Source organism: Mchenga conophoros, linkage group LG19, assembly GCF_057382185.1.
Source record: "Mchenga conophoros isolate Kocher_MC1m ecotype Shallow Benthic linkage group LG19, M_conophoros_male_GT1.1, whole genome shotgun sequence".
Taxonomy (NCBI): Eukaryota; Metazoa; Chordata; class Actinopteri; order Cichliformes; family Cichlidae; genus Mchenga; species Mchenga conophoros.
Genome location: NC_140544.1, coordinates 979,134 through 1,004,482, shown reverse-complemented (window position 1 = coordinate 1,004,482; position 25,349 = coordinate 979,134). Strand labels below are relative to the sequence as shown.

The window sequence follows — 25,349 nt, the reverse complement described above, 5'->3', positions numbered from 1 at the left end:
TCACGTAGCCTAAAGCAGACGACTCGTAATCTGGAGAGGAAATGGCGTGTCACAAATTTAGAGGATCATCATTTAGCCTGGAGAAATAGTTTGCTGCTTTATAAGAAAGCCCTCCACTAAGCCAGAACATCTTACTGTTCATCACTGATTGAAGTAAATAAGAACAACCCCAGGTTTCTCTTCAGCTCTGTAGCCATGCTGACAAACAGTCAGAGCTCTGTTGAGCCAACAATCCCTTTAACGTTAACTAGTAATGACTTCATGAACTTCTTCACAAATAAAATTCTTATCATTAGAGGAAAAATTACCAATAATCATCCCACAGATGTAATATTATCTACAGCTACTCTTAGTACCATTGATGTTAAGTTAGACTCTTTTTCTCCAATTGATCTTTCTGAGTTAACTTCAATAATTACTTCCTCCAAACCATCAACGTGTCTTTTAGACCCCATTCCTACAAAACTGCTCAAAGAAGTCCTGCCATTAATTAATTCTTCGATCTTAAATATGATCAACCTATCTCTAATGATCGGCTATGTACCACAGGCCTTCAAGCTGGCTGTAGTTAAACCTTTACTCAAAAAGCATCTCTAGACCCAGCAGTCTTAGCTAATTATAGGCCAATCTCCAACCTTCCTTTCATATCAAAAATCCTTGAAAGAGTAGTTGTCAAACAGCTAACAGATCATCTGCAGAGGAATGGCTTATTGAAGAGTTTCAGTCAGGTTTCAGAGCTCATCACAGCACAGAAACAGCTTTAGTGAAGGTTACAAATGATCTTCTTATGGCCTCTGACAGTGGACTCATCTCTGTGCTTGTCCTGCTAGACCTCAGTGCAGCGTTCGATACTGTCGACCATAATATCCTATTAGAGCGATTAGAACATGCTGTAGGTATTACAGGTACTGTGCTGCAGTGGTTTGTATCATATCTATCTAATAGACTCCAGTTTGTGCATGTAAATGGAGAGTCCTCTTCACACACTGAGGTTAATTATGGAGTTCCACAGGGTTCAGTGCTAGGACCAATTCTGTTTACATTATACATGCTTCCCTTAGGCAGCATCATTAGAAGACATAGCATACATTTACACTGCTATGCTGATGACACCCAGCTCTATCTGTCCATGAAGCCAGATAACACACACCAATGAGTTAAACTGCAGGAATGTCTTAAAGACATAAAGACCTGGATGGCCGCTAACTTTCTGCTTCTTAATTCAGATCAAACTGAGGTTATTGTACTCGGCCCTGAAAAGCTTAGAAATATGGTATCTAACCAGATTCTTACTCTGGATGGCATTACCTTGGCCTCCAGTAACGCTGTGAGGAACCTTGGAGTCATGTTTGACCAGGACATGTCCTTCAATGCACATATTAAACAAATATGTAAGACTGCGTTCTTCCATTTGTGCAACATCTCTAAAGTTAGAAATATCCTGTCTCAGAGTGACGCTGAAAAACTAGTTCATGCATTTATTACTTCCAGGCTGGACGACTGTAATTCATTATTATCAGGAAGTCCAAAAAACTCACTGAAAAGCCTTCAGCTGATCCAAAATGCTGCAGCAAGAGTCCTGACAGGGACTAGAAAGAGAGAGCAGATTTCTCCTGTTTTGGCTTCCCTTCATTGGCTTCCTGTTAAATCCAGGATTGAATTCAAAATCCTGCTCCTCACATACAAGGTCTTAAATAATCAGGCCCCATCTTATCTTAATGACCTTGTAGTACCATATCACCCTATTAGAGCACTTCACTCTCGCTCTGCAGGCCTACTTGTTGTTCCTAGAGTATTTAAAAGTAGAATGGGAGGCAGAGCCTTCAGTTTTCAGGCCCCTCTTCTGTGGAACCAGCTTCCAGTTTGGATTCAGGAGACAGACACTATCTCTACTTTCAAGATTAGGCTTCAAACTTTCCTTTTTGCTAAAGCATATAGTTAGGGCTGGACCAGGTGACCCTGAATCCTCCCTTAGTTATGCTGCAATAGACGTAGGCTGCCGGGGGATTCCCATGATGCATTGAGTTTTTCCTTTCCAGTCACCTTTCTCACTCACTATGTGTTAACAGACCTCTCTGCATTGAATCATATCTGTTATTAACCTCTGTCTCTCTTCCACAGCGTGTCTTTATCCAGTCTTCCTTCTCTCACCCCAACCAATCACGGCAGATGGCCCCGCCCCTCCCTCAGCCTGGTTCTGCTGGAGGTTTCTTCCTGTTAAAAGGGAGTTTTTCCTTCCCACTGTCGCCAAAGTGCTGCTCATAGGGGGTCATATGATTGTTGGGTTTTTCTCTGTATCTATGAAGCGCCTTGAGGCGACTTTTGTTGTGATTTGGCGCTATATAAATTAAATTGAATTGAATTGAACTACAGGAAAGACATAAAGTCACATGCATTCTGTATTCTGCCCACCTCTTAATCACAGACCCACCCACATATCTGTAGTACCCACCAGCTCTCCCTCTGTCTGCTGTCCAGCACCTTCTTGTCCTCCACTCCTTGCCATTAATGCTAATTTGCCTGTTCCCGATGCTCTTGTCCTCGCCATCCACTGAGCAGCATTATGGATAAATGCTTTGTTACCATGGCACCAGGTACTGGTTGCCTGTGGTAGCTCCTGCAACTGGGGGGACTATTATTTTTATGCCTTTTATAAGCCAGCAATTACAAAGAAAGCCTACATCTCAAAACCTACAAAATACATAATGGCCTACAATAACACATAATTGCTATAATTGTCGTTGTCATTACACCTCCTCAACCACTCACACGGAGGCTTCTGGCTTTCCCGTGTACTGTAGCCAAGAAAGAAACACAAAGGATGAGCTCACAGACTGAGCACTGAATGGGATCAGCAATGACAGTATTTTCCAGTGGAAATATGTCTTTGTTACTCTAATTAATCACGTTATAACAGCTATATTACACATTGATATTATATTTATTATATTCTTTCTGAACTTAAGTTTTTTTCCCTAATTTTATGTAGTTTAAAATAATAATTTTGTCTTTAATAATTGTAGACAATTCTCTACTGTGAGTGAGAGCAAGCCAGATAATGCAGTAAATTAATCTGGTGTTGTCATCGAGTGTGGATGGAGCGGACTTGAACGCAGATCTCCTTTGCAATGAGACAGTAAATTTATTTACAGTGCAAAAACAATGACAGTTCAGTGTGAAATCCTTAGGCCGTGGCTCCCCGTGGTCATTTCTCCCGACTCCCGATAGTGCTGTATGGCGATGTGAAAAAAGGCGACACTCTGCACTTGTGCATTAATTCCCCGCTCGTGGTTCAGCTCCTGTGTTTTCCTCTCCACCTCCAGGTGCAAAAGACAACAAAGGAGAGAGAAGGTAACCAAAAGGGCATCTGAAAGAGCACACGATCTTCTTACCTGTACTAACGAGCTTAGTCTAATGATCCAGCGCTGACTGAAGCCTGGTCACGGCGTTAAATACATAGATGTCAAAGGTTCCAAAGCTAACCAGAGATGGATAACACTGGTTGCAACTTTTTGAACAATTCGTGGGTCGTCTTTGGTCGAATTCATTGCAGATTATTTCAGGAGGAAATGTTGGATATCAGAATCAAAAATACTTTATCAATCCTGAAGGAAATTGTGGGTTACAGCAGGCAGCATGCTGGTTGGTGCATGTGCAGTAACAAAGGAAAAGGATATCTTAATCATATGAACTGCAGTGGTAGAATTTATAAAAGGGAAGTTATTACAAACTTTTCAGGATGTACTACAGTTGGTGATGTGCATGATTCATGGATCCAAATCGCCCTTATTTACCTTCTTGGTGCAGCCCTTCAGTTCATCCTCTGCCTGGAGGATGCCACTTTGATTTGCTGCCCCTCACAAATGTTAGAATATCAGGGGTTTCGAGTTTCAAGGGAAGTTTAAATTCACCTCTCCCTGAATTCTTACAGAAAAAAGTCTAATCTTTTGGAGACGATACCCAAAAAGCAGCCCAATCGCCGATCTAGCACTTTTTTAGCAGCACTTGGAATACCATGAGGGATGTCCTGTGGTGTGTGCCATCTGTTGGCATCTTGGGTCATGTGGGTTGCAGAGCGAGGCCTCCATATACTGATATTGTTCCAGTGTACCCCACTGATGCTCTATTAAATTGAGTCCTGGGTGATTTGTACTATTTTTGATTTTTTCTCAGCTCTTCTGGCTTTTGTATCGGCATTGTAGTTCTTAGGGATATGGGAGGATGTTCTTGGTTTGGAACCAAGGTTAGTTATACACACCAAGAACATGTTTACTTAAATCCACCGTACTTTCTTATATTTACGTGCTGTGATGCAGTGGGACTCCTTCTCTCCCTCCTGTTTAAGATTTCTGTGACTGCAGTAAAAATGATCCCAGCTGAACTGGACTGAAATAAAACTTTTTTTTTCATTAATTCACCAAGTAGTGCATACAAAACAAAACAAAACAAAACAAAACAAAACAAAACAAAACAAAACAAAACAAAACAAAACAAAACAAAACAAAACAAAACAAAACAAAAGCAGTACAGACAGGCAGAGCTGCTGATTTACTAAATAACCAGCAAAAGCAAAAAACATATGGGTTACACATGTGGCTTATATGTTAGGTTACATTGTTTTCAACTCTTGGCAGTTATTTCCTGGTTTGTTTGTTTGTTTGTTTGTCTGTTTGTTTGGGGGGTTTTTTTAGGCCGGGGTGGGGTGGGGGGTCCCAATATTCCTTGTTTTAGTTAAACCCTGTTTCCCTAATGCTGTGGCATCAGCTCAGTTGTAGAGTTGTAGAATATATTTGAATGAAATGTTCAAATTGTTTTCTTATGTATTGATGATTGTTGTGTGAGGTCTAGCCATTGTGATGTGCTGATCTTTGTCCTGTTTTTCCAGTTGGGCAGTATTGTTCTTGGTGATAGTCAGGGACACAAGCAGGGCTGTTTTGATCTGCATTATGTTTAGTTCTTCCAGATTGCGAGGTAAACAGACAGAGGGGTATATCAGGTCTTTTTCCCATTTGTTGATTGGCGTGTGAGATGCATTATCATTAGAGAATATTAGTTTATTTAGCTTCGAGAGTGTGTTTGTGTCTGCGCTGTTTTGTTGATGCTGTCCAGTAGTGGTAGTTGTCTTAGCTGAGTGTCATTGATACTCATTTTTGCTTTGATGGAGTGTTTTAGTAGGTTATACTGAAGAAACTGTTTCCTGTCAATGAGCTGTTGAAGTGTTAAGAAATGATTCTAATCACAAATGTGGCAGAGGTGTGTGATGCCTTTTTCTTTCCATTTAATGCCTGCCAGGGGTCATTCATTTGCACTGAAGGGTTGTTCCATATGGGTGTTTGAGTTCTTTTTGATTTTGCTCGTCTTCCACCAGGCTGTCAGAGTTGTGGCTATTGGCGGGCTTTTAAAGCAGTTGTAATGTCTAATTGTATTGTTGATGAATGGTAGATTTTGGATTAATATGTCTTTACAATCAGATTGTTCGATGTCCAGCCATGGATGAAGGTGATGGGTTGAATGCATCCATTTGATGAGGTGTTGTAGTTGGTTGACTAAGTAGTGGTGGAGATTTGGTGCATCTAGGGCTCCTTAGAGTTTTGACTGGTGTAATGTTAGTTTTATTATTTATTATTTATTTATTTTAGTTTTTTTGTTTTTTGTTTTTTCTTTCTTTTTTTTTTTGCCTGTCCCGTTTGGCTCTTTTGCATCAGAATTATTGTCTAAAGGTGACGAAAGATGCCCAACGGATTTACTTTACCAAATGGACCATCCCAGCCTTGCCGTAATGGTCTATTTGATTCACCTTTTATTGTTTATTTTATTTTCACTTGCTAAATACGGGTAAAGACTTGACTGGGGAAAAGAAAGGGGAGAAAGAAAGAGGGAAAGAGAAACAGTGGGGAAGAGGGACGGGGATAAAGGGCAAAAAACAAAAAAACAAACAAAACAAACAGACAAAAAATACATCTATCAATCACCTGGATCACGTGTTGAGAAAGAAAAAGCAAGCCCCAGGCTCCAGGCCCCGATAAGCGGCCGCCAAGGAGTGAGCCGGTGTGTACCTGGACGCCCATCCCTGGACACAAAGAACCACCAACGCACCGATGTCTGAGGGGGTCCGCCACTGGCAGGGGAAGTGGTGGTGGGGGGAGATAGGCCTCCAAACCTTAGAGGCCCTGAGATGTCCCCAGAGAGGTGGCGTCTGATACCCAACCTGGCATATAGACACAGACATACAGGCACACACAGACACAAACATCCATTCCCACCCTCATGCTCTCATATGCAATTACTCCACACTCAACCAACGTGGAGACAGACATAAAGAGACGCTGTACACACGATCACACTCCCCAAGCGTACTCTACAAACCGGGTCTAGGTACCCTTGCCCCTGGAGGGGGGAATTGCACCCAGACCCAGGTGGTGTTACCCTTTTCCCTGCGGTGGGGAGAAGCAGACCGCCCCGACTCCGCAGCAGCAGGGAGGCCCCACACTCCAGACCGCAGTCGGACGGCCAACTCCTCCTCCCAGCCCCCCGCTCCAGCAGGCCGCAGAGAACGGGGGTGAGAGAAGACTCCATTGGATAAATGAGTGTTTCTTGCTTCTTCTGCATTCTGAGAAGATCGTTGTTTTATGGTTACTTTGGTGAGAGAGATGTACGAGGTTGAAAAGTCTAAGTGTATTATTTAAAGAATGTCTGTTCGGTCTGGGTGAATGGGAGAGGAGATAACTGATTCAATGCGGGTTGTTAGAGCTTTGCTGATTATTGTGACGTCCGTGTTAATTAAGGAAATAGCTCTGTAACTGGAGCAGTGAATAGGGTCTGAAATTAGTGCTGTATTCACATGATATGGAATGAACTGGTTATTTTTAATTTCATCTGGCATTTTAACAAAAAGCGGAGACAGAAATTTCAGGGGGACATCCATCAGGAGCTTTATTGTTTGACAATTTTTGCTCTCTCATCTTCTGTGGATGTCAGTGGGGAGTCTCAGATGTCTGCCTCTTCCTTTGACAGTGACAGTAATGTGATGTTATTGATAAACTTGTCTGTTTATTTGAAATCATATATATCATCATATCTTTATATATTTCATAATGAAATTGTCTGAAGGTGTTATTTATGATGTAAGAGTCGTTGGTGATGTTTCCTGTCCAGTCTTTAATTGCTGTAATGAGAAATGAGAAACTTGTACTGTTTAAGACTCGTCATTGTGTTTAGATTGCAGTCTCTGTAAGATAAATTGTGTATTTTTTTTTTTATTAATGATGCTGTCGAGTTGAAGTTCTGTAATTTCTTTCAGTGTTTGTTTTGTGGGATTTGTGGCATATAAATTGTGTAGTTTTTTCTTCTTCTGTGGCACAAATATAACGGTGTAGAGAAAGAGTTGAGCGCGCACGGGCAGAAATGTTGAGAGCGCGAGCAACACATTGCGAGCGAGCGCAAATGCAAAAACTGAGCAAGAGGGGCTGCTGTTGTGTGTGTGTGTGTGGATAATAGCAAACACTGAAATACATTTTTTGCACGCAGCAACGAGTTTTTAGTTTTTTAATTTCAAATTTAGCTTTTCTTTGCTCAAAATAAATTTCTCCTCAAAATGCAACACTTGCACCTGCAAATTGTTTTTACATGCGCTCAGAATAGTGGCACAAAAATAACGCCATAGGTATCTCACTTTTTCTTTGAGTACTGTCCTGTACTTCATCACTATTCCACAGAGTCTCCTTGTGGAAATGCCAAACATCTGTTTCATCCTAGATGCAATCTAGTGAGGCAGTTACCCTCACCAGATTATATCAAGTACAAATTAAGATGTCATGTCACACACAATTGTGAATTTATTGGATGTAAACCTAAAAAAAGTTTAGATGATTCAGTTTGTTTGAAGGTGTACTTACAGTCTATTTGACAGGAGTTTCATGTATTTAAAAAATAGTGTAAAACTTACTGTAAGATTACAGGGTTTTATTTACAGTGAGTCTGTCATTATTGCAGCGGTCACTTCCCAAGGTTAGCACAAAGCTTGTGCTCCTACCAAAAAGATTTAAGCAGCTGGGCCTTTCCAACCTTTCCAGTATACCTTTGCATCATTGCTGCTTTGTTGTAAGCTTCTGAAAGCATACATAATGTTTTACTGTGAATTGTTTTCTTTTTTCTTGGAGAAAATTGTGTTACTTCCAATCTTGTGGTATTTCTTAGTGAATGATACCAGAAAATTGTGGTAGCTATATTAGCGGGCAATCTAAAAGGTAAATTAAATATTGTGTTATGTTGTTTTTTCTCAGACACTGATAAGTGTGTGTGTGCATACATGTGTAATGATGTGCACGGTGGAAGTCTGGTGGAGGGGATACTGCATTGATGGTTTCCTTTCATCTAACCATTGTCTAACATTTTTCATTATTTTCTCTCTGTCAAACTAAAACATACTCAAGCATTTTTATATATGCTTGTGTGTATATTATGTATTTATCACATGTCTGATATGATTAGGTATTCCTCGGTCTGCTATCAGTGTCTGCTTATGCTTCATTCTCGCGTTAACCTGCAGCCTGCATCTGCAGTGTTGATAAAGCTCTCTTTATATTTTCAAATGCCTTTTTGGTATTATTGTTCAGAGGTGGCAGGACCTGAAAGTAATTTGTCAAATCCTCAGCTACGCCTTCCATCCTTATCCCCTTCTCCCCGTTACACCCCCCTTCTCCTCTACCTACATGATCACATTTTTCACCAGCAAGGGTGCAACAGGAGAGGAAACATTAACCACATTAAGAACTTGTTCACATATATGTGTGTGCAAGATACCTTTTTGGATGCGCTGAGAGGCATCATCAGTGATGTAACCTGGGCTCAATGGGGTGTGTTGGGTCTTTCAACATAAGACAGTCTCGCCCAGACAACCCAGCTAAGGTTGATCAGACCCCAGCCTGCGTCCCAGCAGCAGCCACCCATGGACCAGCCCTCTTTATCCACAATCACCTTGTGGCTTTCTCTGCGCCTTCACATACAGACCAGATGGCCCTCTTCCTAGCCACTCCTGTTAGGTCCAGTTGGTTTAGGACTTTGCAGAGTGAGCATCATGCAAAGGCTCTGCAGCCCACCTGTATTCGCTCATATTACGCCTTCCAGCCCCTTCCCAGAACTTCTCTACCAGCTCCTGGTACTTGGCGCATTTCCTTTCATTTGACTCTTCCATATGCTCCTTCCAGGACATGGTGAGTTTGAGGACAATAAGCTGTTTTGTTGCCTCTGAGACAATAATTATGTCTGGCCAAAGTGATGTTTCAGTGATGTGCTGAGGGAACTTCAACTGCTTCCTTAGGTCAGCTTGCAGCTGGCAGTCTGAGGCTGTATAGAGCAGACCTGACCGTATTCTTTGCTGCTGACAGGTCTCCTCTCCAGCTTTAACAAATGCAATTCTTGTCTTTTGGCCAATATGGTGTTTGCCAGGAGTGATGGTGTTGCTTATGCTTTCTGAAACCGCCTTCAGCACCTGGTCACGGTGCCAGCGGTAGCGACTTTCTGCAGGGACTTTGTACTTTCAGCTACTCGTGTTGCAAGGATCCCGTTCCAGAGCATGGCTGACATGCTGGTGTTTCACTATTGACACAGACATGGAGGTTGACTGGGATTGGTAAGGCATCATATGCAGCCTGAACAAGGAAATGGACAGAGGTCTGCCTCAGTGATGTTTGTCCAGGTTACCTTTTGCTGTAAGATGTTCTCCCACTTTGCCTCAGCCCCACTGTCTTACTTAATCGGACCTCTTCCTGAATTAGCTGGTGTCTCTCCTTCCCTCGGGCCTTCCCCATTTGGGTCTTTGGGAAAATACCCAAGCCAGCTGTCCCGGTGGCCAGCGTCCCCACCAGCTCCTTCTGCCTGAGGTATGACTCTGCCACCTCCACTCCTCTCTCTCCTCTCCACTTCCTCTCTGTTCTCACCTCAATACCCGCTGCTGACACTTTCTGGTCCCTGGAGTCCCAATACTGAAGGACTTCTCTAGTGCATGCCACCTTAAATTCTTCTGTGAGACTACTAAATGGGAGCTGCAAGGTGTTACTGGTTCCATAAAGCGCTGCACTGCAGTGGGGGAAGCCCAACCATTTGTGCAGAAAGCTATTAATTCTCCTCCCGAGGGACTCCACAGTTGACACTGGAACTGAGTAAACAAGCAGAGGCCACAGGACATGCGGTCGGATAGAGTGCTGGTAAAGCCAGGCCTTGAATCTACTGGCAGGCCTGACTTGTCAACCTTAGTGAGCCAGCTATCCAGTTCTTTGGTGGACTTCTGGATGGTGGTGGAGTTGTTCAGAGATGTGTCGAAAAGCTTCCCCAAACTCTTCACTGGAAGACATGATTGTGAGGTGCAACCAGTTATTCTCCCTTTTTCCAGCCGATGGCAGTTGGATGTTACTTCCCCAGAAGTGACCCTCAGTCTGAAATTGTCACAATAATCCAGGGCGAGGTCTTGATTTTACCAGGGACATGGTGGCGGTGTAGTGCAAGATCAACCAACCTGTGTGGAATTGATCCATATGCGTTGGCCAAATCCAGCCACAGTCATCCCTGTTCTCCCGGGTTTCTCTAATGAGCTGTGTGCTCTAAGCAGCCAGGTACTCCAGGAATGTCACCTGTCTGCACTGAGGGATCGATGTAATTGCTCTTGTGGAGAAACTCCGTGAGCCTCCGGGAAACAATGCTAAAAAAAACTCCAATATGTGCTCAAAACATGTGGCATATACTGGTTTTCTTACCAATACTGAACAAACACTTTTTTAAAGGTTTGTTCATCTTTAAACTCAGTGATCATGAATACAGACGTATATATTAATTCAATTCAATTCAATTTTATTTATATAGCACCAAATCACAACAACAGTCTCCTTAAGGTGCTTTACATTGTACAGTAGATCCTACAATAATAGATACAGAGAAAAACCCAACAATCATATGACCCCCTATGAGCAGCACTTTGGCGACAGTGGGAAGGAAAAACTCCCTTTTAACAGGAAGAAACCTCCAGCAGAACCAGGCTCAGGGAGGGGCGGGGCCATCTGCTGCGGCCATATTATACCTGCTAACTAGAGCTAAGAAATTAGTTTGTGAAATGCAATCAGTTTCATTCACCAAAACTGGAGCATAGATGTCCTGGATGGGCTGCAAAATGTTTGTGAGAATATTTGTATTTATTTTGTTTAAAGGTGTCTATTTAGGTATTCAAGATGAACGAAAATGTAATGTCAAGGGAAGAAGGCCTAACTATGAATTTAACCTTAGACAAGTAATCTGGTGGATGGAAAAACAGTCCTATAAATAACAGTAACTTTGCTGTCTTTCTTTTCATTAGAAAATGATGCACAGTTTTGATACATTTTCAGGTTTCATAAACAATGTAACACAATTTAAATGCTTTGTATTGGTTTAAAAAAAACAAACAGTCTCTTTTCTGTTAGTGGGCTACAATAATAAAGTGCTTCAAAGCTTTTTTCGTAATAATAAAAAGAGTAAAGATGAAACACCATCACAACAGTAAGGCACTGACGCAGCAATGCAGGTTTTGTTCGTATTTATGTGAAAATGCTGCAAGTTTTCTTAGTCTCAGGGGACAAATTTTCACTTGGCCTTTTCTTTCATGTTGTCAGTGAGCTTGAAGGGACTACTATTTTTATTGAAGCTTTTATTTTGGAGTGAATGATCGACCTGTTCAGCGGCTCTAGGTATTTATGCTCAGTCTGAGTGGGAGAAGAAATGGCTGCTTCTTGCTGAGAGATGGGGGGATGAGGTAGCTCGGGTGAGTAAGGGGAGGATGGATATAACAAAAAGAGGAGGAAAGGCAACAAATGAAAAGAGAGACAGACTGTTTTCTATCTAGTCCCTCTGCACCTTAAGGGACAACTTGATATACTCTAATGTCTGTTTATGGATTAATGATAATCTCAGCCAGTCCCCCCAATCCACCCACTCCAACTCCATTTCTACAATCCAACAGAAGCCGAACAACCAGCAAGAGCAGAAGCATTAATATAGGAGAATGAAATGGAGGAGAGGGTGTGTTTGTTTAGTGTATGTATGTGGCCAAAATATAGACAGACAGAGGGTGTTTTTTTCTGCCCAGAGAATTAGAAGGAGAAAAAAGGCCTTCAATTTTCCACTTGAGCAGATTTCAATTTACTCACACACACCCCTCCGTGACGCCGTCCTCCCATTGTTATTGACAGCATTTAGACTGGCCCATGGCAGAAACAGTGTATGTCGCACACACGCCTTATGGAGAAAGATGTACACTGTATATCTGGTGGGTTGTTTTATTTTCTGTCTGTGGGACTGATAAAGTGAACTGCAGCTGTGGACCATACATCATTAAATGATGTGGGTCCAACACATCACTTCTTTTTTGTTTTTTAAACAAAATGCACAGAGAAATAGTACCATTACATGTTTAAACAACAGAATTTCAGTACTTTGACAACAAACTCAACAGATACTAAATATCCTGTACTGCTGTTAAACTTGTTAATACAAACTTCATTCACTGATTTAGTCTATCAGCAGAGGAAAATCATATATATCTTTCCATCACATATATCAAACATTCATGAGTTCCATCGTTTAAAATGTGATGATTTTGTGCATTCTTCTATTTCAGGACATTTTCAATTACGTGCAGCAAACTCTCAGTCTATTTTCTGATGCATTTCAAAGGTTAAAATCTCTGTTAGCATTTGTGTTTTTACCTTTTTGTTGATTTTTTGCTCTATTTGCACTGTTATTCAAACAAATAGAGATCGGAAGATGAGTAGCAAAAGCAAAGGTTGGATTTGTGCTTGTAAATGATCGATTGTGTCACGTCAGACATGTTACAGTGAACGATGTGATCTGCAGTCAGGATATTGAACTGCTGTTGTTCTTAGACTGCACTATGCACCAAGGGAATTTTCACACATCATCACCAGAGGCCAACAAGTCTTTCAGGGTTTGTTTTGAGTGCACAGACTGGACTGTGCTGGTTGTGACACCTTCACAACCTACATCAGCTTCTGTAGGGACACTTTGATTCTAGTAAGGACTGTTTGCTGTTTTCCCAAGAATAAGCCCTGGACATTAAAGAAATCCTTCACCAGAAACGCAGACATTCAAGTCAGCGATAAAGAAGGTATTTTCAACACCAACTGAAAGGGCGATAGATGCGGCCAAAGGTGGAGTATAAAAGAGAAGCAGAGAGTAAATCGGGAGCATCAAGGGTCACTCACAGAAGAGCAGCCATCAATGAGTGCAAATCCAGTCAATTCAACCTGTTTTATAGCTGGTTTGATGGGTTGCCACACAGGAATGCCTGCTGTGCTTTAATATCTGTCCTCCCTCGGACTACTTCAACTGATGCTCCTGTTTCAATGACACCTCTATGCCTCCACCTCTTGAGAGGCTGCTCCAGCACCACTATCTTCTGTCTCCTGCACACAACAACCCCAACACCACTGCAACTGCAACATCCACTACATCTGACCATCTGCCCCCATCCTTCTCAGCTAACAAAGCAAGGGCACAGCTCAGAGACTGCGTCCAGGGAAAGGAGCAGGCCCAGATGGTGAGTGACAAGACTCCTGAAGGATTGTGCAGCCCATCCAGCTGAAACCGTTCAATGGGTTTTCGGCTTGAATCGATGATAAGGCAACGTCCATGTGCAGTGTGCAGTGTACAGCTCAAAATCCTGTACATGCAAATATAGTTCTCCACCTCAACACTGCTAAAATAAAGGGGATTTCAGAAGATCTAGGCCATCCCACTTCTATGCTCATGATACAGTTATTTACAGCTGTGGTTCAACTCTTGTCCAAGCCACTGACTCCTTGCAGAAAGCCTCTTTTGCTGTCCAGCACTCATTACTTCAGCTTAAACTTGTTCTCAACGCAGACAAAACAAAGCTCATGTTGTTTTCTAAATCAAGGAGACGAGCCCAAACAATCCCATCAGTAACCACTCTTGAAGAGTTGGTTCACACCTATAAATATCTGGGAATCTTAATTGATGACTCGCTCACCTTCAAACCACATGTAGAGAATCTTGTGAAAAACCTGAAGTTAAAACTGAGATTTTATTTTCAAAATAAGTTGTGTTTCTCTTTTAATACAAAGAAGCAGCTTGTTGCTGCAACATTCTTGCCTGTGCTGGATTATGGTGATATTCTATATATGAATGCTTCTGCTCAATGTCTTCGAATGGTTGATTCTGTGTATCGTGCTTCTCTGAGGTTCATCACTAACTGTAAATTTCAGACTCACCACTGTGAGTTATACTCTCAGGTAGGACGGCCTGCTTTGGTAAGTCGGAGGAACTCTCATTTATACAGTTTTATATATAAGGCGATACTTGGGTTGCTGCCTGTTTGTAATGAAACGTGCTGGTCGGTATTCTCTTCGTCCGCATGGTTACTTGTTGCTTTCTGTTCCATTTGCCCGAACTGAACTTGGTAAAAGAGCTTTTGTCCATTTAGCACCCTCGGCTTGGAACTGCAGAAGGAAAATTACTGAATTCATTTCATTAAGTGCTTTTAAATCTAAACTACGAATCCTTGAGGCCAAGTCCATAACATGCAACTGATTGATTGTCATTTTAACTGACTTTTTTTTTTTTTTTTAATTTTATTTTTTATTTTATTTGTATTCTTTCACTTAGGATTTCTCTAGCCTGCCAATCAAACAGAGGTCTCTCCAAAATGTATGTTAAATGAAGGTGGGAAAAAGAAGGTTAAATATGTGAAAAACACAGTTCATCACCATAGCTCTGTTTTTGAGAGAATTCTCCTGGAAAAACACTTTTTTAATAACTTTGCAGTTCTAGTGTAAAATACCTGAATCTGTGGTGTATCCTTACTGGTTGGATGTGGTAACAGAGATAAATAATCATTCCACAGATTTAGATTTTAGTGTTGTTTATTTTGAGAATTCATTAATTGAAATTAAAAGAAAAATACAACTTGTTGAATAAAGAATTGCCAGCAAACTATGAGTGGATAAAAATCGTTAAGGAAATCCGTTAAATGGAACAGTTGACCTGGTCTCTGAGACTTGAGAGTGTAAAGTATGAAACGCACTGGGAACATGGAGATGATCTCAGTCTGTGAAACGAAATATCTGACAAACTGAATGATCAGTATTTTTGGTTCCTGTATTTTATGTGAACTCAATAACATTTTCCTTTATACTTTGTTTTTAAATAACAACATGCCAAATAGGAATGTGTGTATGGTATATAGTAACTCTGTATTCTGCAATTTATCACACTAAGCTTTACTGAGATATGTAAAGCCAATAATGTCCTTCCTGACACAACATTGATGATTTTCTTATTTTACAGTCTTTATTTTACTGAATTAATTTTATTAATTTAGTAATTGTTGGAAGTTATTAAATGTGTATCTCATGTTAATCCTAAATAAAAGAGTCATTAATCCTGCTCTTGCCTTATTGCAGGTAGTGTATAAGAATAATGACATCCGTCTTGAGTTGTCCCGTCTGGCTCGAATTGTGGACCCCAAGATGAAAATCCAGGGTGAGGTATCCTACAAGTGTGAAAATGTGGCCACCCTTGACCCAATTTCTTTTGAAACCCCTGAGGCCTATATCAGTCTCCCCAAGTGGAACACCAAGCGGATGGGATCCATCTCTTTCGATTTCCGTACGACTGAGCCCAATGGACTCATCCTCTTTACCCATGGCAAACCCCAAGAGCGCAAAGATGCTGCACGGAGCCAAAAGAACACCAAGGTCAGTTCATAATCTCCTCAGTCACTTGATAATTTCTGTTTTAAAAAATGCTTGACTGAAAACAGTTTGAAAGGACTGATGTGTCTTTACATCAAGGTCACCACCTGGTGAGAATGGCAAACCAACAAATTCACCTGTGTTTGCGAGGCTGTTGTAGACAAGTCGTTCCCAAAGTGTGTTTGCTAGGGCCCTCCTTGTTTTACAAGAAAAATCCCCACTTCGGGAACCACTGTTGTAGACAATAAAATTTTCTAGCTTTGTGACCATTTGTTTAAGAGGAGTAGTTCATTTAAAATTAGATTTGCTGTTTATCTTAATAACACATTGCATATTAGATTATCACAGATCACTTTAACCATAGAAGGGTTCACTGGAGACAAAATGCCTCTTTTGTCAAAGGCTTCTCCTCCTTTGAAACATAGAAGTTGAAGTTCTCTTTCTCCAAATTCCAAATTAGACCTAGATTCCTCTGAAGAGGTAGTGATTGCATTCCTAAATATAGATCTTTCAAATCCTTTCAGTCCTACAAGTCTTTGGGTGGGAATGCTTGCATAACACTGTTGCTGTTCAGTGCAATCTCGTGTAGCTTAATGTTTGATTTTAGCTAGCATTGCTTGGGAAGTGCGCAGGACACCAATGGCCTTCGCTTCATTAGGAAAAGATGCAAGTCCATCGTGCACATAAAAATTGCATGTGATGAACTTCCATGCACTGGTAGTGGAGTCATCTGCTTCCTGAGCAGCTGGTCTGAGGCAGTAAATGGCAACTGCTGGTAAAGGACTGTTGCCAAATGCATGTACTGTCATTTGAAACTCTTTCACTGTTTTTGCAGATCATTGTTTTCATACCATAAGAACCTCAGAAAGTTTAGATGCTTGTTGCACACTTTGAGGCAGTAGAACATCTGCTGCTTATCTGCTGTAGCTGCTATTGGTTCCCCACAGAAGCAGATCAGAACTCCAGTGAGAGTGTTGTTCAAGTCAGGTCCACTCAGGAGTAGGGATGGGTATCGTTTAGGTTTTATCCGATACCGGTGCCAAGTCGGTACTTTTGAAACGGTGCCGGTGCTCAAACGGTGCTCAAACCGGTGCTTAAAGAATGGAGAACACAAAATTGGTCCAAAAACCTCTCATGTTCAGCTGTTTTTTGTAAAAAGATAACAATGTTAGCCTTTTCTGCAGCTATGGGGCATATATGGTATCACTCTTGGCTGGAAGCAGTGCTTAATCAATGGGAAAAAACACAAACTTTGTCCAAAAACCTCTCATGTTTAACTGTTTTCCACTTTTTCTTTGGTCATTTTAGCCTTTTTGGCCAGGGTGAAGGGAGTACCTGCCATCAAACAAGAAGACAGCCGCATGTAGCTATGATGATGTTTGCTAGTTCACCTTACATGCATTAATGTAATAACGTGGTTAGCCTACTCAACGTAAATTACACTCGAACAACATTAAGCTACTCACGCAGAGAAGAACGGCTGCTGCTGCATCATCATCCTCATCATTTCTGCTACACTGGCAGGGCTAGGGGCCAGGACTCTCCTCTTCGTGTTTTTGGAGGATGTTGCATAACAGCCAACCCACCCGCAGTAGATGCGCTCGGTGTGAGGTCTCGCAGCAAGCTATCAAATACGGTGCATTTCTCGACTTTTAAGAAAACGCTATGCGTCGCCAGGTGTTTCATCGGATTTGAGGTGTTACCTCCTTTGCACAGTATCACAGTATCAGCTTAAAGCACTTGTTGCTGCTGAGTTTGCATCTTTTGCTGTGAAGTACAGCCAGACTTTTGACCGCTTCGCCTTGGACATTTTTAATCTGTAGCTCTGCTCTAAAAGAACGTACGTACCTGGACCCGCCTACTATTCTCGGAAACGTAAAATGATTGGCTAGAAGTGTATCACAGCTCAGGAAAAAAAGCACCGAAATAAAGCACCGAAATGTGCGCTGCTTTTTGGTCTGGTTACTACCGTTTATGTCAGAACCGGTGCCATCATGGCACCGGACACCGGTACCCATCCCTACTCAGGAGTATATCATCTAGAGAAAATCCTTCATGTTTGGGACTTGAATTGAACACAAATATTTCCTTTCCTCACCTTCTTGTAGTCTGCAAATGAGCTCTTCAGTTAAAGGCTTCCAGGCAACAAAAATCCTCCAGAAGGTCACAGCACCAGCGGCTTAATGGATGGGTGAGGCAAACAAATTTTACCATCAACGTGCTAAAATCTCAAGAGGAGCTGATCCAACAGAGACTTACGATTAGATGAGAGTACTCTTAAAAAGGTGTTTGACATCACTGAGAAGGCTCATCTAGCACAGCACAAAAAGTCTAAGACCAGGCAACAAAGGAAGTTTGACCTACTTGTTGTATGTCGGAAACCACAGCAAAATACGGAGAGTGTCCTCAGTGGCCAGAAAAGAGAAGGATGTGACACCGAGGATGTGGACAAGTGGACAAGAATTTGTCTGACAGACAGCTCACCCAAACAGAGAAAAACATCCTTGCTAAAGGGTTGAATTTTGCTGTCACGCCAAGACAAATCCCGCTAGTGGAGCTAATCACAGCCACAGAAACAGCAATTTGAAACAACAATATTGCAGACATGGAAGCAGAGCAACTACGGACGAAAGTTTTGGCCTGTCTCCAGCAATGCAAAGCCCCCAGCATCCAACATCACCATGGAGGAGAGGAAGGCACTCACATCACTTAGTGATGACAACAACATTATCATCCTTCCGGCAGACAAGGGTAGGTGCACAGTATTGCTAAACCAGAAAAACTGTCATGAGAAGATTTTGTCACTGCTCAGTGACAGAAATACTTATGAGCCCCTGAAACGAGACCCAGGAAGTGGTTACGGGAAGTGGGTGATAGACTGTCTGAAGTGGTTAGAACAAGACAAGGCTATTGACCGGACCTCATACCACAGGCTGTACCCAGGGGAGTTTACACCAAGTCTGTATGGTTTACTGAAGATACATAATCAGGGTGCACCTTTAAGACCAATTGTCTGTATGATCAACTTGGTCACCTATAACAGCGGTCCCCAACCTTTTTTGCGCCACGGACCGGTTTATGCCCAACAATATTTTCATAGTATCGGAGCAGTTGAGAAGCATTTTTTCTAAACACCGGGTCTCTGTGGCTTTTAAACCCCAAAACACACTGCACCAAACACTGGTCCACCCCAAGGATCGGGTCCCCCGACACAAACAGAGTAACATAGTTGTTAAGTGCCAGGAGGATTGCCAGGATTCATACATCGGGGAAACCAAACAACCTCTGGCTAAGAGGATGGCACAACACAGAAGAGCCACCTCGTCAGGCCAGGACTCTGCAGTCTATTCACACCTACAGGCCAGTGGACACTCTTTCAGTGATGAGGATGTAACATCCTGGACAGGGAGGAACGCTGGTTTGAGGGCGGAGTCAAGGAGGCCATTTACGTGAAAAGGGAAAGACCATCTCTGAATCGAGGAGGGGGCCTAAGGGTACATCTGTCACCATCTTACAATGCTGTGACTGCAGCCATTCCCCAACTCTCTGTGATTGGGACTCATGGCCATTGATCTTTGATCAGTGGTTGTTGATCAATGGTCATGAGAATTTGTATAATCATGATGATGGAAGTGACCTCCCAGCCCATTGTTCCTTCAGTGGGCTGGTTTCAGTCATTATGCAAATGTACTGTTTATAAGATTTGGGGAAACCTGCAGTCAGCTGAGACTGAAGAAGTCACCTGGATGAGTGATGAAACGTTTCTCCCACTGAAAACGCTACGTCCAGATGAACAGAATCAACTTTTGGAGACCTGACTGCCAAGATCGCTTCTCTTACTTTCCAGGTGTTGTGCAGAGCTTTGAAGACTTAGGTTTGAGGTGTGAAAACCTTTGACTTGCATATTGTTTGGACATGCACTCAAGAGTGAAGCTCATCCATTTGGTAGAATGTTGGTTTTGCATACACTAGTGTTGGCTGCCTTGTGCACCTCTCCCAGACACACTTCTCCCACGATCACCCAACCAAGGTTGAGTCGCTGATGATGTGGCTCATTATGGACACAATTATGCTGTTCTCTGACTTTGTACGCATGCAGAATGTCTCTGCCAATGAGAAGGAGGAAATTGGCCTCTGAATCAATTTCTGGGATTTTGTCAGGTATCATGTCACACTCAGTAAGAGTAGGCAGGGGAAGCTGAGTGGTACCATCAAAGGACTATAAAATGAAATAGATGGGCTCGCCTCCCTGCTATCTCCACAGCACCTGAGGATGTTTTCAGTGAACACGGTTCAAGCTGTCCTTCAGTGTTGAAAATGTCAAAAAAGTATGGTTTTGCCAAGGAGCGGTTGCTTTGTTCATCTAGAACAGCAGACATCTCGACTCCTTTCTCTGGTTGTACAGCAGGATACAGCAGTCGGGTTAAGGACCATGAACTTGAACTGATCGAGTCTCCTCATATTTCTGTGCATTTTGGTGAAACATCAGCCACACTTGACTCTCTTTCCTCCCCGACATGCCCTTCACTAGCCCATGGCTCTCTGCTTTTTGAGGATGAGGATTGGGGTTTAGTGCTGTGGCGTCTTTCACTACCACACTCTGGAAAGCAGATCTAGCTCTTCTTGTGACGTTACATCCAGTCTCTTGTTCTTAAATGATTGTGAAGCACTTTGGTTAACTCTGTTGTTTTTAAATGTGCTATACAAATACATTTTGAATTGAATTGAATGACTACCACTTACAGGTGTGGGTGTCCATACCTTGGACTGAGAATGGTGAAATTGATCATTATTTGCTGGCTGTCCTCTGTAACTCCAGTTGCAAGACTCTTTCTTTGGGCTCAAAGCACAGAAGACTGGCAAAGGTGTGGCAGCGCAGTTGGATGCTCAGCGCAGACGCTTCCCAAGCTTGAGCCTCAGCTAATGCTGCTGCAGCTGCTTTATGCTTTTGCTCATGCTCTGTCGACAGCAGTAGATGATGATGTAAGCTGGCTGGAGCATAAAGAACTGGACATTTCCAGTGTTTCGTCCATCTTTTCTTTTACAGAACTCACTACGATTCATGAGAATGAAGCGTTTTACTATTCTGCCCTTCCTGTACGTCGATGCCCAGTTTGACAGATAGATAAAGAGTTCTTCAAAAGGAGAGGCAAAAGTTTCCAGTTGTCATTGCAGGGTTTATTTGTCTCCCTAATGAAGGCGCTGTAAGACTACAAACATAACAAAAAAGTATATTACAACATATATTTCGAACATAATATATTTCTCATCTTACACAGTATAGACTGACGCTAGTAACTGAAATTACAGCTGGTATAACCAAGAGAAATAAGTGAAAAAAGATTTAGCGTTCATCCCGCTAGCATAATGCTAACATATAATGGAATTTCCCTTTGACCTGCTAACATAATTAGTACTGACAGAGCAATTACATACTAGTTTCAAATATGAGCGTCTACAGAAGCGTTTGGTATCACTTTTTTGACATAAACTCAGAATATACTCATACTTAGAGGCATAATATCTCATGCTCCAGTATAACCAACTTTGAGACTACAATGTGTGCGCTGATAGATGCTCCAAGTGGTTTAGATAAGTTGGGTTCAAACATTTGCACTAGGTATACCAAATACCCAACTAAATTTTCAGGATACTTTAGACAAGTCAAGAGGGATGCTTTGTTTCCAAAGGAAGATGTCAATATATCAGGACGCTTGCTGCATCATTTTGGATCAACTGAAGGCCTTTCAAGGCGTTTTTAAGGACAGGATGACAGGACACAGAATTGGCCTTAGCGTGGAACATTGTGTAACTCCATGATTAACCTTAGCTTCAATTTTCTGCTTGGAAGTTTTAAGTTAATTTCACCTGTCACTAAACATAACCTGGGTGTGGTAGAGTGTGGTTTAAAATGTACTGACCAAACTAAACAGTGATGCCACATTGTACTGACTGCAACAGGGTAAGAAAGAAAAACTACTGTAGGAAATCTGATTTACGTAACGTTGCTTCTTGGTATCACAAACTGAATTATGGTTTAATTATAGGTCAAACTTGGGAAGTTGCTTCATGTTTTATCCATGCTTACCTGAGTGTACCAAAACTGAGTGTTTTGTGTATTTGTCAGATTATTTGACACACAGATTTTAGATTTTAGGAAAATGAAAAAGAAGCACCCAAAGAAAAAAGTAACTGTCTTAATTTTTTCAGATAAGGAGCTTCTTTTTCTCTTGCTCAGGTGGATTTCTTTGCTGTGGAGCTGTTGGATGGCAGCCTGTACCTGCTGCTGGATATGGGCTCTGGGACTATCAAGGTTAAGGCCACCCAAACAAAGGTGAATGATGGGGTCTGGTATCATGTCGACATCCAGAGGGATGGACGCTCAGGTCAGTGAGGCTAGATGTATGGGGTATACAGTCTACTGGACTACAAATACAAAAAATCTTTTTTGAAGTAATGTAAAATTCAAATATCAGAATCGGAAAGAATTTGTTACTCCAGTAGTATGTCAGTGAGGGAACCTTTATAATGAAAGGCAAAATCAATAAAAATTGGTGGCACATCTCATAAGATCAAAGAGTAGGAGCACTATGATGAAATTTGCAAATTTCTCTTCAGGCACCATCTCTGTAAACAGCAGAAGGACTCCGTTCACAGCCAGTGGTGAGAGTGAGATTCTGGACCTGGAGGGTGACATGTATTTGGGGGGGCTTCCAACTGACCGCACCAACCTCATCCTGCCCACGGAGCTCTGGACAGCAATGCTCAACTATGGCTATGTGGGCTGTATTCGTGACCTTTTCATTGATGGTCGAAGCAAGGACATCCGTCAGATTGCTGAGGCACAAAATGGGGCTGGCATTAAACCATCATGCAATAAACAACCTGGCAAGCAGTGCGAGAGCTACCCATGCAAGAACCGAGGAGTCTGCAAAGAAGGCTGGAATCGATTCATCTGTGACTGCACTGGTACTGGCTACTGGTCACGCACCTGTGAGAGAGGTAAGTGTGGATGTGTAGATGTGCACACGGTCGGTCCTCTTCCAAAAGCCTTACATACTCATACTATCTGTAACACTGCGATCTGAACAGATGGAGCTAGCTGGAGCAGGACAATCGTTGTGACAGCTATAAAGGAAGTTCTGATTGCAAGATTTGCAAGCTGGTAGATTGGTAGATTCACACCATTCCATTTGATAAATCAGTTACGTTAATAGATGTCTTACTAGGCTGGACCTGAACCAAGGCATAGCTTCACTTTCAACAACATAAGCAGGACTGAGTCCAGCTGAGTTTGACTTGAGTATTTCCATCTTTTGTCTCATCTGTACTGTATGACACATGTTTTAGTATCTTATATTAAATAGATGAGAAAATAAACTGACAGTCAATGTAGAGTAGATCACATAAAACCAGAAAGAGCAAACAAGAGAGATTTATTTTAATATTTCCAGCAGAATTAGCCTTATTGATATACCATCAACAAAAATGTTGTTGATTTTACCCGTAAAGAGGACAACAGTCAGATGAACTTTGTTACATCTAAACTGAATATAGCCCAAAGATATTTGCAGCATTAGCAGGATTCCTGCATTTAGTAGCTTTGAGCCTAGCATAAAAGAACAACATGCTCACTGAATTCCAAGAGGAACCTTTAATATCCATAATTACTGTATGTTTAATTATTTAAACCGAATTAGTTACCATTTGATGCAGGGTGTTCAACTAACTTGGGGCTTTCCCCTTCTCCTTATCTCCTGTCTTGCTTCTTTTTGTGTGTGACAGACTGTCAAAATTCTTGTGACAGAAAAATCAATTAACAATATTCAACTTTTATTCAGACAATATTAAAACTATTGCCCTTCTGACCAGTTTCCATCATGGTGTTCAGACAGGTTAATAAAGACTAATTGGAGATGAAAACTAATTTCCACATCCCTAGCCAAACTGCTAGCTTGAACTGATTTTTAGCATATCAGTGAACAGTGTTCTGATTATATCTTTAGTTATAGAAGTGCTTGCAGGACATCAGTGTGGAGTGTATATGCACTGAGTTATGATTCAAATGATGATTGCTGTGAAATTTTAGCTTCATATATTAAATACTTTTCTAGATATTTTCAAGGGCCACTCAAATATAACATACACAAAGTTTTTCAGCTCTTCAGCTCGTTTTATTTATATAACACCAAATCAAAAGATCATTTTATATGCTTCATCAAAAACGGAAGTATTAAGCCTAATGTTGAAAGTAAAGAGGGTGTCTGTCTCACAAATACAAACTAGAAGCTGGTTCTATAGAAGAGGGGCCTCAAAGCTTAAAGCTCTGCATCCCATTTTACTTTTAAATCTCACAGGAACCACCAGTTAGCCAGAAGTCTGAGAGCAACCTACTCTATTGGGGTGATATGGTACTGTGACATCTTTAACATAAGTTGGGCATGGCTCTCCCAAAGCTTGCCACCTTTGCCACAAAACTCAAAGTTGAACTCAGGTTCATCCTGATCACTGATCATCTGTCACATGTTTTTAAAACTCGATTGGAGTCCATCTGTGGAAAATTCAGTTGAATGGACATGGTTATGAAAATTTCACACCTGTCTATAAGGCCCCATAGCTGCATAGTTGCAACAAACCAAGCCATGAAGCCCAAGGAATTGTGTGTAAACATCTGAGAAGGGCAGAGATCTTGGAAAGTGTACAGAAAACTTTCTGCAGCATTGAAGTCTCAGTGAGTCCCCATCGTCTGTACATAAAAGACATTTAAAACCATTAGTGGTATTCCTAGTGTCATCGGGGTGCTGTGTGGCAGACAGGATAAGAACCCAAACACAGGAGTCAAAACACAACAGGATAAACTCAAAGAGGCAGCTTTATTGCTGTGAAAGAAACATACAACGGAAACAAAAGCCTAAAAGCCTAAAACAAACTTAAACAGGAAACATGAGACACACACTAAGTGACAGAGGGAGAGACACGACTGGGAGACAGAACTTAACATACATCATAGATATGTCAGACTAACAGGGACCCACAAAAGGAAACAAACCAAAACGAACAAGAACCTAAGAACTAGAAAGTAAAATGAAACTAAGGAGAAGGCCTACAGCAGCGAGCAGCGAGGACTGGGCCCCGTACAAGCAGGCCAGAAACAAACAGAGCAAGAAGATCAGGGTAGGAAAAAGGAGCTACAGCGAAGAGCTAAAAAACTGCTTTTCAACAAATGACCCTGAGTGATGACCTAAGCACTTTTTACTGCAGATTTGAAAGACAACCATTCACACCTCCCATCTGCTTGCCCTCACCTCACCAGTGGCATGTCTTGAAATTTTTTGTTGGGGGGCCAGGTAGGGACACAGAAGGGCGGCAGATGTAATTGGCAGATAATGTTAAAAAAAAATCTACCAACCGTTAACCGTAATTCAATAACCCCATAAACCGAATGCGCTTTTAACTCTTATTAGAATGAGATTTTAACCACTACGGTGCAAAGTTTTTAGATACTGCGTTGATAAAGTACAAGAGATACAATCAGTGCTTTGTCAGTGTTTACTCAGCATTCAAGGACAGCAATATTTGCATAGTATTTTT

The 25,349-nt window shown here is 41.7% G+C and overlaps 1 protein-coding gene across 1 annotated transcript in view; it reads left to right on the top strand.

Moving 5' to 3' along the window:
- nrxn3a (neurexin 3a) overlaps positions 1 to 25,349 on the top strand; it is a gene marked incomplete at its 5' end in the record, with an annotated part of 165,925 nt that overhangs the window by 56,250 nt on the left and 84,326 nt on the right. The window contains 3 exons of the mRNA XM_085258204.1: positions 15,468 to 15,761; positions 21,997 to 22,144; positions 22,377 to 22,760. Coding sequence (XP_085114330.1) covers positions 15,468 to 15,761; positions 21,997 to 22,144; positions 22,377 to 22,760 — 826 coding nt within the window. The remainder of the gene's footprint in view (positions 1 to 15,467; positions 15,762 to 21,996; positions 22,145 to 22,376; positions 22,761 to 25,349) is intronic.